Source organism: Fundulus heteroclitus, chromosome 12 (genome assembly GCF_011125445.2).
Source record: "Fundulus heteroclitus isolate FHET01 chromosome 12, MU-UCD_Fhet_4.1, whole genome shotgun sequence".
In the NCBI taxonomy this organism is placed as follows: Eukaryota; Metazoa; Chordata; class Actinopteri; order Cyprinodontiformes; family Fundulidae; genus Fundulus; species Fundulus heteroclitus.
This window is the reverse complement of record NC_046372.1, coordinates 17,462,414-17,477,197: the sequence shown is the minus strand read 5'-3', so window position 1 is coordinate 17,477,197 and position 14,784 is coordinate 17,462,414. Positions and strand designations below refer to the sequence as shown.

At 37.8% G+C, this 14,784-nt stretch overlaps 1 protein-coding gene across 2 annotated transcripts in view; it reads left to right on the top strand.

Annotated features, from left to right (window-relative positions):
• nf2a (neurofibromin 2a (merlin)) overlaps window positions 1–11,753 on the top strand; it is a 51,178-nt gene extending 39,425 nt beyond the window's left edge. The window contains exons 16-17 of one of the 2 annotated variants that reach the window (XM_036144108.1): window positions 6,986–7,037; window positions 10,575–11,753. In XM_036144108.1, coding sequence (XP_036000001.1) covers window positions 6,986–7,000 — 15 coding nt within the window. In that variant the 3' untranslated portion in view covers window positions 7,001–7,037; window positions 10,575–11,753. The remainder of the gene's footprint in view (window positions 1–6,985; window positions 7,038–10,574) is intronic. The other variant, XM_036144107.1, reaches the window with a different exon arrangement.
• Window positions 11,754–14,784: the final 3,031 nt, after the last annotated feature.

Below are 14,784 nucleotides of genomic sequence, written 5' to 3'. Positions count from 1 at the left end.
CTCGAAACACTTTAAACACTGAAATGTTTAAAAAGACAAACATATACAGAAAAAACCTCCAGAAAGGTCGAGACGTAATGCTGTCATTTTGGATAATCATTGACAGGAGGTTAAAGTAGTATTAGAAATCATATACGTTAGTTGTTGTTGGTTTTTTTTTTTGCTTAAAGTGTAATAATTGACTGTAGGAAAAACTACCGCAAACACATATTTACGGGGACATAGGCGTTTTACAGCCTGCAGGCCACACCAAATATTGTAAATGTCTCTAAATAAATTTGATACAAATTTGAAAATTCTTCATGCTTGAAGCATTAATTCTTCATGCTTATCCAAATATCCTGCTTTTATTTTGAAAAGTCTGTTTTTACTTTAGAGTGACTACTGTTTGCTTGTTTGGGTAGCTACATTAGCTCACATGTGTGCCTGCCAGTGTCAGCTCAGGCTCAAAAGAGGGACTGAAATATTATGTGGATTTTCTTTACCAACATAAAGTCTGAAAGGGTTACACAATATATCATCATCGCAATATCAGTCTGTACAGTGAAAATAATAAGGACTGGTGGTAATGTTGGTTCTTAATTCCAATTGTCACAAATACACATTTTTCATTTTGCATTTTCATGACAGATGATAAGAAAGCTCTAACAGAGAGCTGAAAGCAAGAATATCCCAATAGAATGACATAATATCTGCTTAAAATTGGTTTATTAGGAATAATAAAATGCAGAAAAAGACGAGAGATAATTAGCGCAATGCACAGAGAAACACAAAACGCTCAGTGAGCTTATGCAACACTTCCACCCAAATAAATATACAGCACAAATAAAAACAAAGATAAAAAGCTAATAATGTTTAATGATTTCATACAAAACTGCTAGTGCATCACACACCTTCAAAAAAGCTGTTTCATTTTCAGTGTGATTGAAATTGGTAATACATGTGGACTGATGTGCTAGCTGACATAAGCACATATTTTGATATACAATATTAAATAAAAACAAACACAAAAAGTTTGTTTATGCATAGTCAAACATGCATATTTGGACCTGCAGATTTCACACTCATAAGTTCAAGTGTGGAAAATGATGGTGCCATTAATGCTCTGATTAGCAACTAATGCGGCATTACATTCACATAGAACATTGGTTCCCAAACTTTTCTTGTTTGGGCCCCCCTGTGATTTTAAAGAAATGTCCTTCAACCAATCTTTCCACATTGCCATCAATATATGTTTTTTAAATAACCTCTCAAAATTGTCATTTTTCCAGTCCATTTCTATTATGCCCTCCCCTGCAGTTACACTAAAGTCCCCATATGGGGGCGCGTCCCCCACTTTGGGAACCACTGATATAGTACTTCAGTTGTACCAAGGATGAAAATATCCTTCAACAGATTTAGAACCTAAATAATAGCATAAAAACCTGATGAACATCTACTGGAAGAGATTAACAATCACATCTATTGTTAGATGTGTGTCTTGGTTCTCTTGTGGCACTCCATTCACTGTCTAGGTAGCTAAATGACGCGAGTTGATGAGTTAAACACTAATTTACCACCATCTTCTCAAAGACAACTATCATTACTTGATAGGCTGCTCTTGTGTAACAGACAGCTTCATTTTCTATTATATCAAAGCAGGATATTGAGTCAATCACTTAATAATAACTTTCTCCGCTTGGTTCCCTGTTCATTCTTCAGCCTGCAGGTTTACGACGCCTGTTTGGGAATTTCTAGCCATTATTCATGTCCTACTGTGACCTCTGAATATGTTGAGTGATTGACAGCATTAACTGTATTAAAATGAAAACCCTTAGAAAACGGAAGTGAAGTTGTGTTTAAGATTGCTTTTTATGTCAACTCTGCAGGTATTAGTCAGTTAATCTCAGCCAACGTCTGAGTAACCACTTAAACCTTTGAATTTTATAATTGATTTTATTTTTGATTAGTTATAGGATATGTTTTTTATTCTTTGTCCATTCTCCTTTCAAACTGCCTTTATGTGCCCTCTGTAGTACAAGTCTAATTTAAATAAAAAATCCACATGAGATATTTGAGTTCTGTTCCGAGCACATTGTGTAGTAGATTGCATTATCCATTTTCTTTCCGGGTGTGAAATATATTTGTTAAGAGTGCACTAATTGATTTCTGCTTGGTCATTAGTCATCTGGATTGATAGGGGAACCTCTGACATTAAGGAGGAGAAAGAGCTAAGTTAAAAGTGTTAGTTTAATTGAACCAGCGGCGGTCTACATTCATCTTGTTTGAGACGGCAAGTCACTTCACTGTGGTGAAAAATGAAGAGAAAGAGACTGGAAGAAAAAGACTATGTAGCAATCCTAAGGTTTCTTGTTAACCAAAACACATGGTGTAAGACAGAGGAGCCATACATTCAAGCAAGATTTAGATGTAGACTCTTTTAAGGGCAGTAACATACACATCTGGAAGCAGTGGCAGAAGATTGAGAGAAGAGGTGAAATCCATTAGGGCTGTCATAAAAGATTATTTTAGTAATCAATTATTCTGATGATTAATTGAGTAATTGGATAAAAATATGACATTCTGCAGTTTTTTCACATACTTATTTAAGCTAAGAGAAATAGTAAAAGTAATAGAAAGTAATAGAAATAAAGGGAAAAATGCTAATTAGCAAATAATGACATTCTCTTTTGAATAAGAATAAATATGCAGCTAAAAGGTTCTAAGATCAAAATGTTAAAAGCTCAGTGCAGCTGCCTCTGTAGTGAAAATGATCACAAACAAAAAAGCAGTTTCACTTGCATATTACACTCTGGATTTTTTTTTTTTTTTAGATTAAAACGCATAATTCTATTCATATAAAAATGAACACTTCTAGAGTTTAACTAAAGGGCTAAGTTAAACCCTTATTTGTTTTTAGTCCACAAATGGACAACAAAAATAATGACTCATTTATCAAAAAGGTAAACAGCTAATTTAATTTCAGACATAATAAATACTGCTTCTTTTTTTAAAACCATTCTTACTTATGTTTAATAGAATAGAAATACTTTATTGTCCCATAGTGGGGAAGTTCAGGTGTGTAAGTGGCAAAAACAGGTAGGCCTACACACCATACTTGCACACTAGATTAAATAGTATGAAAAAAAGTAAAATTTAAAGTTAAGATGTACAGCACAAGAGATAGAAAAATAATGTGCAGTTATTAATAGATAATAAGCCATATTCAGATAAACATTAAGTGTAGTTAGTCAAACCTTTTTGTTGCACAAATTAACAACTGCAAAGACATCCACTGACCAGAACCTTTGTGATATGTCTCTGCCGTCTCTGCAATGTAATGAAGCTTCGAGGCAGATCATTTTGCCTCAATAAACTTTATGATTCGAGGTCCTCAAATGATTCGATGAATCGTGACAGCCCTAAAATCCATGTGAGCATTAAACACAAGCACAGATTTGGCCTGTCAAACACCTGCTACACAGCTCTGGTTATTAGCTCTTATTTACCCAACAGCCTATAGGTTAAACCATCCAGTCCACAAAGAGCCGAAGACTTTTGAACAAGAGATTCAATATCTTCATTGAACAAGGAATGAAGATCCAGTTGCCTCGTAGTCACCCTCCTGATCAGGAGTGGCCAACACGTTCTTCTGCCTGTCCTGCACTGTCATCAGTGAGTTGACTTATCCATCAAGGTGCTCGTTTTAACGGCAGTTTTTGGGGTATTTCATTTAGGAGAAAAAAGAACTTCTGCCTGTGTCCGAGGACACTTTACACACATCTTCCGTTGAGTTATCCTTTTTGCAGTTGCTTCGACTGATCCTCAAGGGTGGGGGTGGGGGGGGGGGCAGTTACAGATAAGACCTTTATTGTCCCACATAAATGGCCAAATGGGGAGAACCAGAAAGTTTGATCAACTCATGCTGTGGTGAACGTTATGCTCTCAAGGACAAAGGCACAGGATTTTATATATATATATATATATATATATATATATATATATATATTTATATTTATTTATTTATTTATTTATTTATTTATTCTTTTTTTTTTCCAGATGTGGATTTGACTAGACCATTCTAACCCATGAATATGCTTTGATTTCTTGTTAGAATTTCCTAGTGTTCAGCTCAATTCAGTTTTCTCCTTAAGGCACTAGGGTTGCACAGATTTTATTTAGGTGTATCAGGTTCAAAGGGGAGTACAAATGTCACATTTTTCAGATTTATATTTTTTACCTGGCATCTATTTGCTTCCACTTTCCAGTTTAGCAGTACTTAGTGGTATGTTACATAAAGTCTCTATGAATTTAAGGATTTCTGTGACGGAACAAAACGAGAAAAGGTTCTAGGGGTTAGTGATACTTTGTATTAATGAAAATGCCTCGCAATCAGCCTTGGTGAAGGCTGGGGTGAATTTGCAGTTCTCATTTCATTCTGCCGATTTCACCCTCCAGGAATACTGACACAGCCCTCAGAGAGTTTGGAAAATGGTAGAGGCAGATTATAAAATAGACTTCATCTTATGTTCACTCAGCTGAAAGGGATGAACATTTTTAGGAATGTTGAGGTCGAACTAAAATTTTCCCTTATTGAGGAGTCTCCCAGAGGTTGAACCAAGTGCTGAAAATGCTCAGTGGCTCAGATAACCATTTGGGGATAAAGTGGGGCGGGTTGAGGAAACGCCAAGAATACAAAATCAGAGGGAATGTGGAACAAAACACATTATCTTCTAGGGAAAAGAATCAGAACCGGCTGCAACCCTAGGCTAAGTTCTTCTGCGTCCAGACCTTCTTTCCCCTCAAGATGATTAATGAACGTTCCCTTAATACGGATCAGTGCACCTTTGCCCTTCTCCCAGGTCACGGTTTCTGCTCTGCTTGTGGCGGGCTCTTTCAGCAAAACTCATTTACAACAATTAAACCACAAAATACGAGGTTTGGGATTTCTGTTTAAGAGAGAAAAGGGTTTTATAATTTTTTTGGATTGTGAAAAATCACAAAGTGGCACAGAGAGAAAGGGCAGAGTCCATTTTACTGTGTGCTAAACAGCAGAGGAAAGAATCTCTTTAATAAAAACAAATTTATTCTGTAACATTCTCAGATTAGATTTGTAGAGGCCAAAGAGAGGAATTTCTCTCTGGACAGCAATATTGTATAATTAGACATATGTACAGTCAAGGTTTTGCACTCACAAGCAATATTCAGACTGCATGTCTGCAGGGACAAAGCACATAAATCAGTAAATATTGCTCAGCAAATCCATCCCTCTCTCACACCTTATCTAGTTGGATTTGCTTAAGTCCTTCGTCCACATTTCCCTGAAATAACCTGGATTTCCCAAACTGTCCTCCTCCATCCCCAGCAGTCTTATATTCACCTTGGCAGGCACTTTAATTCCTGTTATCCTGCAGCTTTTACAGGGAGGAAACTCACTCTCTCCTCCTTCTGTTTCATAAGATGAGTCAGTGTTTCACTGTGCCGTGAAAGGTTAAATTGAATTGATTTAAATCCAAGTGTCACTCATTCAAACCTGGACAGAACAGAATTTAATTTAGTTTTCTTTGCCTCGGAAATCAAAAGTAGAAATTCAGAGCCAATCAAAGTTGAAACAAGTCAACTATATGCAGTTCAAAAACTTGATAAAAGAGGTTTTGTTCCACTTATTTAAATTGAAATAGGTAAAAGATGTATCATCATTGCGACATGATTTTTACCATCCCACTCTTTGCAAATAGAATAATCTTTTGGTCATTCATAGACCACTTAAGTATTTCAGATGTGCCCTCAGCACAAAAGTCAGTACAGGCAAAGACTGCAAAATGTCTAATTATTCCAATATTCTGAGTTCCAAAGACAGGAACTAGGCTTTCTAAGACAGTTTTGTGAGTTGTTGTTTTCATTGTTTTGATTGGACAGTAAGGGTTTATTCAGGTACTCAATGAGACATTTAGTTTGTGTTAGATTTAGCTTACAGTTTCCACACCGGTCATAGGAGGAGCAACTTACAAGTTTTTGTTTAAGACTGCACTTCAAATGTTTCATACTCATTTTAATTCTCAGGAGAAAAATGTGTGCTGTAAATTTAGTTTATAGTATTTGTCTAGTATGTCAGCGAGCTGCTCCCAGGAAACCATTGTCAACAGTTTACCAATTGAGTTGTATTCCTTTATTAAGGTAATGGGCCATAGATGCATTTAGATTTTTTATAGCAATAAAAGTATTACAAACAGTAATAATTACAGTATTAGGAAACAAAAAAAAAAATAAAATAAAAAAAATATTTCCTATGCAGGATTTCCCCAAAATCCAAAGGTTTTAAAAAGCAACAACAACGAAAAGAAAAACTTGTGTTTCTGCATCATGAACTTTCAGGTCACCCGGGTCGCAATAAAGGACCACAAGGACAGATTGCCGACGGCCGGGCTAATTACAATAAAGAAGAGCTGACAAAAATCAGGCTTGGAGGGTGATTTGATTTTACTTTGCTGTGAATGACTTACCAGTCTACTACCTGAACTCTGTAGTATTTTGGCCCAATTAGACATACTTTTTGTTTGGCAAATACAGGTTAGACAGTGGAAATATTCCTACCGCAAGCGGTTCTGCTATACATGTTTGACTCAGAATGTGACTCAGATGATCCGTGAACTGTGATAAATGCAAACGAAAGGCTGAAACAAGCAATGTTGAGGATAATTATCACCTTAGCAACTCAAACCGATGCAAATCTATTCATATTCCATGTTGATCTTGTCCATTTAATTGATTTCCACTTATTTCCACCAGTCACAAATGTCATGCTCTGCTCTTTCGCCTCAGTTATGTGACATGTCAGCTCAGCAGCGTTAGAGCTGACAAACAACCCACTGTTATATACATTAAACACCCTACTAAGTGCATATACAGAACAAAGAATGTAAGTGTTTGATTTGTCTAGAACTGAATAGGGTTCATCATGTTGTAATTAAAATTATAACTTAAATGATGTTCCATTTTTTTTCAGTCATGGTGGCGCTAGGAGGGTTAAGTGGACCCGTCGTCAGTCTGTCTCCTTGGTAAACGTTGTTGGCAGTCATGAGATATGTTGAATTGGGTTGCATGTTACAGTTGGATATACGGGTTGCGATTTTTTGGAAGAAATGCATTTGGATTGCAAACAGTGGCGCTGCACGTAGCACTCTTGCCTTGCTGCAGGATGGTCCTGGGTTCGAACCCTGGCCTGGGGTTTTTCTGCATGGAGTTTGCATGCCCTCCCTGTGCATGGGTTCTCTCCGGGTACTCTGGCTTCCTCCCACAGTCCAAAAACACAACCGGCCGGTTAATTGGTCTCTATGAATTGCCCTAAGGCATGGGTGTGCGCGGGCATGGTTGCCTGTCCTGTGTGTGTGTCTCCATGCTACCCTGTGATTTACTGGCAACCTGTCCATCAAGGTGTACTCCGACACCCGCCCAATGACCACTGGAGATAGCTCCCCTGCAAAGATAAGCAGGTGTAAGATAATGGATAGGTCATCATGAGGATTAAAACTAACTTCTCAACTATTAAGTTAGTGTACTCTTAATTTTGGGGGGTTATCATTAGCCCAGATACCTGTAAAACTAAGTGTTTGCTGCTCATCTGGTTTTATAATGTACCGCTAGTGCAACAGGTTATGCTAAATTGGAAGTGTACAATCCCTGAAAGGACACCAAAACACATAAAATAGCAATTCCTAATCTGCCTGAGTTTTAATCTAGCAATTTAAAAATTTTAGCTATGCTTAAAGGTATATAGCCACGTGATATGCTTATAAAAAAAAGACCAAAAATTGTTTGATCATGTCAAGATAAGGTTATGTACACCAAGCCTCCAACTCGATAGTATTTTGATTTCTTTCCTTTTTGGGTCGAAAAATATTTCCCGCTAATGCGCGATGAGCAGATTTAAACAGACGTGGCGCCATCTAGTGGCAGTATCGCAGAGCTCTCATAATGTCAGTTTGCTTAGTAATTAAATCAAAATTAAATAATGCCGGACCGAGCCTGATCCTCTGAAATGCCTCGGAGTAAAACGGCAGCTCGGCGTGAATGAAGACCAACCGTTATTAATTAAATAAACTAAGTTACAACAACTTTAAGAGCCTCATATCAGAACATTTACTCACGTCAATCAACTCTGAGGTCACATCTGAGCCTTGGCAAGTTTAGCGTCCTCTTCAGTCAACATCAACGGTCATACTGTATTCCCAGCGACATTCCAGTCTTTTCCCTCTTGGAATCTTTTTTTTTTTTGTTTTTGCGTTTATTTTTCACTGGACCTTGGACCTTTCTTCATCATTTCGCTGCGAGATGCTAATAGCCGTTAGCCACTTCCTTGTTTTAACCCCTGCTGCGTATGTGCTGTACGTACTTCTGTTCATATAATATACACGTAATTTAACATGAAAAGCTTTATTTACTAACAAATTGTGCAAAACCAAATCAGAAAACACCAAAATAACAACTAATACACCAACAGGAAGTGATAATCTTTCATAAAAATGTTGTATGCAACCAAGGTGAGCTAATGATTTATAAATAAAAAAAGTTAAATAACGTGGCTATGCACCTTTAAGTATTTATTGTGACGCTGTAAATTTTAAATAATAAATAATCAAAACCCTTAAACCCTCCCTTAAACTTTACATGAAAAAGATTTGTAGAGTTACATAGAAAGGGATACATTAAGTCAGAGTGATAGTAAATTAGGAGGAACAGAAACCAAGCTGAGTGAGATAAAGATCATAGATAATTTTTTTATGACACGTGCAGGTTGTGTTTTACACATATTGTGTAGCCGGCTGTTCGTTTTTGATGTATCTGAGAATAGTACGGAGCAGTGGGCTTCTAATGGCCTGTGACAAAACCCCTCGAGTGTGGCCTTCCCCTGACAGCAGTGCAGCCCTGGGCTCCACAGCCTGTAATTACATTTTTAATGGGACGACCTTAAAATTTCTAAAAGTTTGGAGCTTCTACTTTTTTTTCTAAAGTGGTGTCCCTTAACACTTTCTTTATCGCCGATTTTGGAAGAACATTCGACGTAAGCACCGTATCCAGAGTGTGAACTAAAGAAAAAAATGTAGCGTTTGATCCATGAATCGTCACAGTTTGAGAAATTTGAATTGTGGAAAACTTCCAAACCCTGACACCACGGTAGACTCCTATGACGGAGCCAACTCCTATTAAAAGAAACTTGGCCAGGGTGCCACAGCTTCCTGCCTTGCACGCTCATATGTGTGCACACTCCAAAGGGCCTGTTGACAGCTGGAAAATTATGAAAGGCAGGTTCAAGTAATAACGTTTTACCCTGCAGGATTTTTACCATTTAGTTACTGCTTTTTAAAGGTCTACTGTGGACTGCTTCATGGTACATTCATTAGGATTATGGTGCACTGCAAAAGTATTTACAGCCCTCGGACTTATCTACATTTTGTTACATCACAACCACAAAGTTTGTTTTATTTTGATTTTATATGATAGTCATACAGAGTAATGCAAAATTCTAAAGGAAAATTATACATGGTTTAAAATTTACTTACAAGGACAATCTGAAAACACCTGCAGTCTTTTGAGTATAGTCTTTACACATGTAGTGACTGACATGTATACCCATCATTCCTTGCAAAACGGGTCATCCTCACATTGGATTGATAACTGTTTTCAAGTCTTGCCACAGATCCTCAGTTATATATAGGTCTGGGCTTTGATTAGGCCACCAACCTTTTTGAAACTGAGAGCTACTTCATTGGTACAGTGTCACACGAAGGGCTACAAGTACTGTCCTTTGAACTAGAAGAGTCAGCGCTCACCAGTAAACATATTTGCAATTGTTAAATCTATATTTTTAAATCTATATAAATGCAGATATGATCACAAAAGTAGAGCAAAATAACCCTAGGTTTAGAACGGCCACCACGTGTGGTCTTTGGGTAGAAAATGTTGGCAATTTCTACGCCGTTGCTGAAGGAACATATTTCTATAGAATGCCGTTGCTGCTGCAGTGTTTTATGATGGGATCATGCATTCAGGGGGACGAAATGCTGCACAACATTAGGAATGCCGATATTGTAGTTAAGTATTGCAATGGCACATTTTACATTCTACCCTCGTCCTCATGTGCCATTACAATGCTTCCAGCTTTCTATGACCTTTAGCATGTCATTGTCATTGATTCATGACACCTGGAATGTAATAGCATTTATCCTTGGCAAAGTCCTTTGCAAAGACTGATATTGCAATGGATTTTATTTGTAAAAGGTTTTGAACACTGTATTCTTTTCCTTTCGCTTTACAAGTATGCAGTAGATTGTGTTGGTCTGTCCATATAATGTAATACTCGGAAGTAGATTTGAAAACGTTAATGAGGGAAGGAATACTTTGGCCTGGCACCATCGATGAGGAATAGAGGCTGACTGGAGGACAAGCTGTGGTTCCTCTCTCTGGGCAGATAGTCGTTTGAAATATTGTGCATCCGTGTTGGTTGCTGGCCTGCTTTACATTTTGCATTTGTCGTTTCTCTCTCACTTACCTAAACCTTTTTTATAACTTTTTTTTTTTTTTTTTGTCTCTTACAGCTTACACTACAGAGCACCAAGTCAAGGGTGGCCTTTTTTGAAGAACTTTAAACTTTTTGTAACTGTGAGGAACTTCTCGACTCTACACTCCTGACTGCACTACAAGCCTGTCACTGCTAGAAACAAAACCAACTAACAGCCAGAACAATATCCACTGCTTTGAACTCGTAAAAGAGATATATCTAGAGATAAACTGAGTGTGTGTTTACAGTAAGACTGAGTTTAAGAGACATTTATAGAGGTATTTTGAAATTATTTGTGTATGGAATTTGTTAAAGTCAAAAAAAAAAGGGGAAGCCACACTGTTTCTATTCCACTGTGAGTCTTATGAGGTTGCGTTTTGGGAGTTTGAATTAGTCTGTTTATAATATCCAGTTAAAGGGACCTGCATTATATAAGTGATGAACTATTTAGCTGTTCAGCAGGGAAGTAAACCACCAACGTTACCAGAACCAAACGCTTGATGTCTAGACATACTAATTCATGTTGAGTGTTATTATTATACTGCCTCTACTGAAACACTACAGGGTTGGAATATTATGCTCTGTTACAATCTGTCTTGATTTAAAATGAATATTTCTGCTGCAAGTTCAGGTCACTCCTCTGCCATCTTAAATGGAAAGAGCCATTTATTAAATCGGTGGAGTTTATGATCTGTGGAGAATATTAAGCATGTACTGAACACTGAAATCCTCCTCAGATTTACAAGAGCCCTGCCTCCCTTTCTGTGGTGAATGTAGATGAACTGTTACCTAAGAGGCCTTATTATATGGTCGCCTTTTGCATTGGGGAGTCTCTACCCAAAATATTGTGCTTTTTAAACTGAATAGGAGACCCTAAGTACCAGATAGTTCTCTGAATTTAAACTAAACTTCTAAGACGATTATTTTTTTTGCAAATTTTGTTTGTGCATAGAAAACCACTTTAATTAGCATATATTTTGAGTTAATGTGAACTTTTGAATTAATGTCTCCTTTCCTTTGGAACGTAATTCATTTGGGAAAATATAATGTGAAAAAAAACATGGATTTTCTTACGTTTTGCTTTTAACAGGGACGATGAGCAGTATTTAAAGTGAAACTTTGTATGCCTATTTCACTACATAGACATTTTTACTGAAAACCTAACAAATATGTATGTTTTGCATGGGAAAAGATAAATAAAAGAATGCCAGAATTACCTTTTGTGTCAGTTTTCTTCCTTCCATGAAAAAAAAAAAGATCTGTCATTTTGGCAGATTCTGCTGAATGTCAGCTTTGATCTTGCTCCTGCTAAGAGCCTCTTCCTCCCAGCCCATACACACACTCAGCTAAACCTACGAAATTAATCGAGCGTTACATAAGCGGCCTCCATCTTGTGTCGAATCATGTACCCCGTTTGCCCGAGTGACAAGGTTTTGTGTGTGCGCGCCCGTGGATGCGTGGGTGAACCCTGTGTGTGTGTGTGTGTGTCTGTCGCACGCCCCTTGCATTGTGCCGGCATCCGTTGTGTTTCACCACACAACGCGAGCTCCAAATTGTAGCTTTAGGTGCCCTCAGACTGACAGAGGGACTCTAAGTTGAAGGGGGGCTCCTATGCTGCTGTGTCACCTTCGGCTTGGGCCGGAGAGTGGCTGCTGTCTACCGGCGTGTCAGATTTGTGACAGACTGGCGTCTTCGGCGGTGAACTCTGCACAGAGGAGAGTGGATGTTGTGCAGGCGCATCAGGTAGAACTGACAGATTCCTCTCCGTTGCCCTTCAGCACTGTTCTGTGGGCGAGATGGAAGAGGGAAAGTTATAGGGGTAAAAAAAAATAAAAAAAAATCTTTGTGATTCATCCACTCAAGGGATCACAGTTGACATCACACCTGCACATGCTGTGGTGAACACACAAACACACCCAATTGTGCAGCAAACCTGAAATTTTAATTAACTGCAACTTTCAAAAAGGTTTAGCTAAAGAAACAGTTTTTTTCTATCACTGTACAGATGTTTGGATGTCAGATGTCAATTGATGTTGAACCTCATCTATATGCTGATGATACAGGTATTTATTGTTCATCATCTTCCCTGTTTACAATCATTTAGATTTCTGAAATCTGCTTTTGACACCGTTCAACCCCATCTGGCTGGGCTTAAGCTGGTTTTGAATGCAGAGAAATCAAATAGTAAGCATCTCTTATTATCAGCCTGTTAAATGTTCAAGGGGTTGAAATTGAAGTTGTCAGGTGCTACAAATACTTAAAAATTCTGATTGATGAGAATCTATCCTTTAAATCTCAGATTGGCAATTTGCTATCTGAGCTAAAACTTAAATTGGGATTCTTTTTAAGAAACAAAAAGTGTTTCTTACGCCAAGTCAGAAGGCACTTGATTACTTCAACCATTCTTCCCCTTGATGGATCATGGAGATCTGCTATTTATGAACGCCTCAGCCCCACATTTGGAAAATAAAAACTGGATGCCACATATCATTGTGCCCTGTGTTTCATGACTAACTGTAGTCATCAAACACATCGCTGCGCTTTGTTTGCTATGACAAAATGTCTGTCATTGACTAATCGCAGACTCTCTCACTGGCTAGTTTTTATTTATGAATTTATTCTTGGGCATCTTCCTATATAATTATGTTCACTTCTGTCTCAAATTGTTGCCCATTATGACCTGCGGGGTGATTGAAATAATTTTAAAGGACAGATACACTAGATCATTTGGCTTCTGTGACTGCCCTAATGTTTAATTATGTGAGGCCTCATGTGTTTTATGTATCTGGTTTTGTATTTTGGATGTGCTGTATGTGTTACTCTACCGTATTGGCCACGTCACGCTTTAAAAAGAAATTTTAATGTCAATGAGTTATTAACCTGGTTAAATAAAGGATACATACATATAAAATTACATTCACTGAAACTTAAAGTATACCTGTGTTTATGGATGTCTACAACTGAAAATAATATAATTAATGTTCTGCTTCTTTAGCCAGTTGGTCAACTGTTGAAGAGTTCAGAAGATGCATTACTTTTGCAACACGTTTGCCTCTCCAGATAAAAATGTTCAACCCAGACAACACATTTTTCAAAGGAAAATGCTTCTAACTGGTTTAGGTCTTTTTTTTTTTCCTTCTTCACCTTCATTATTCCATTTATTTCTAAAAATATGAAGCTTATAAGATAACAACCACAGAATGTTGTGCCAGGTACGATAATCCCTGCTGCACACTGAGGCACATAAATGGAGCAAAGGAAAATAAACAATTTCTAAAAACTAAAGATAGGCTAATAGATGGGGAGCAAAAACAAGTGCGTGAAGCTCTAATACTGACTGAACCCCCTTACGTGTAAGCCTTTTATGAACACTGTCGGAGGTGTAGCCGAGTAAGATCATTTAGACAACTAAGCCCACGCACCACCCAGCGACTCGTGTTCCTCCACTGTAGGGACCCCTGAAGATCAAGGATGAGCTATTGTGATCCCCTCCTCCATAGTTTGGTGATCCTGCAGGTAGCAGGATCAATCCACCCCCTCCCGCAGATCTGTACCATGTCAGCTGTTCCAGAAGAAAAAATAGGATTAGGTTTGATATCCCTTTTTAATCACATCTCAAAAATCACAGTATCCTTGAAAAGTTATTTCATTTCATTATCTCGGTCCAAAACTGGAAGCTTTCTTACTATATAGATTCATTGTACACAGAATGATGCATATACTGTATTTCAAGTATCCTGTTCATTTTGATATTTAGGGTTCCAAGCTGCTATATAACCAAATTACAGTTTATTAGAAAATTACAATATTGTGTTTGACTAATTAAAGCAGATTTTAATACAGACATGTCAACCTGCTTAAAGTCTGCCAGTGTGCTGGGGCACCTTTTGCATGAATTAATGAATTAATGTGGTGTGGCCTGGAAACAAATCACCTGTGGCAATGCCGGGACGTCAAGAAAGAGCAATGTTGCTTTGGAAAACGGCCTTTAGCTTTTCTGCATCTTTGCTTCTGGAGTCTCTTTAGATTTTGTTTTCTTTATAAATTGGACTGTCTGTAACTCTATAGAGAATCTATGGGGTTTAGTCAGGCTGGTTTGCTGGTGAAACAGTGGCCATTTTCCTAATTCAGACCAAGGTATGACAAAGAGAGGGGATGGGCAGGGCGGTGGGTTGTGATCGGAGTTCATAATGGCTTTCAAGAAGCTGGAAGGTGAGTAGGAAGGTGAGAGGTTTCCACATCTAGAG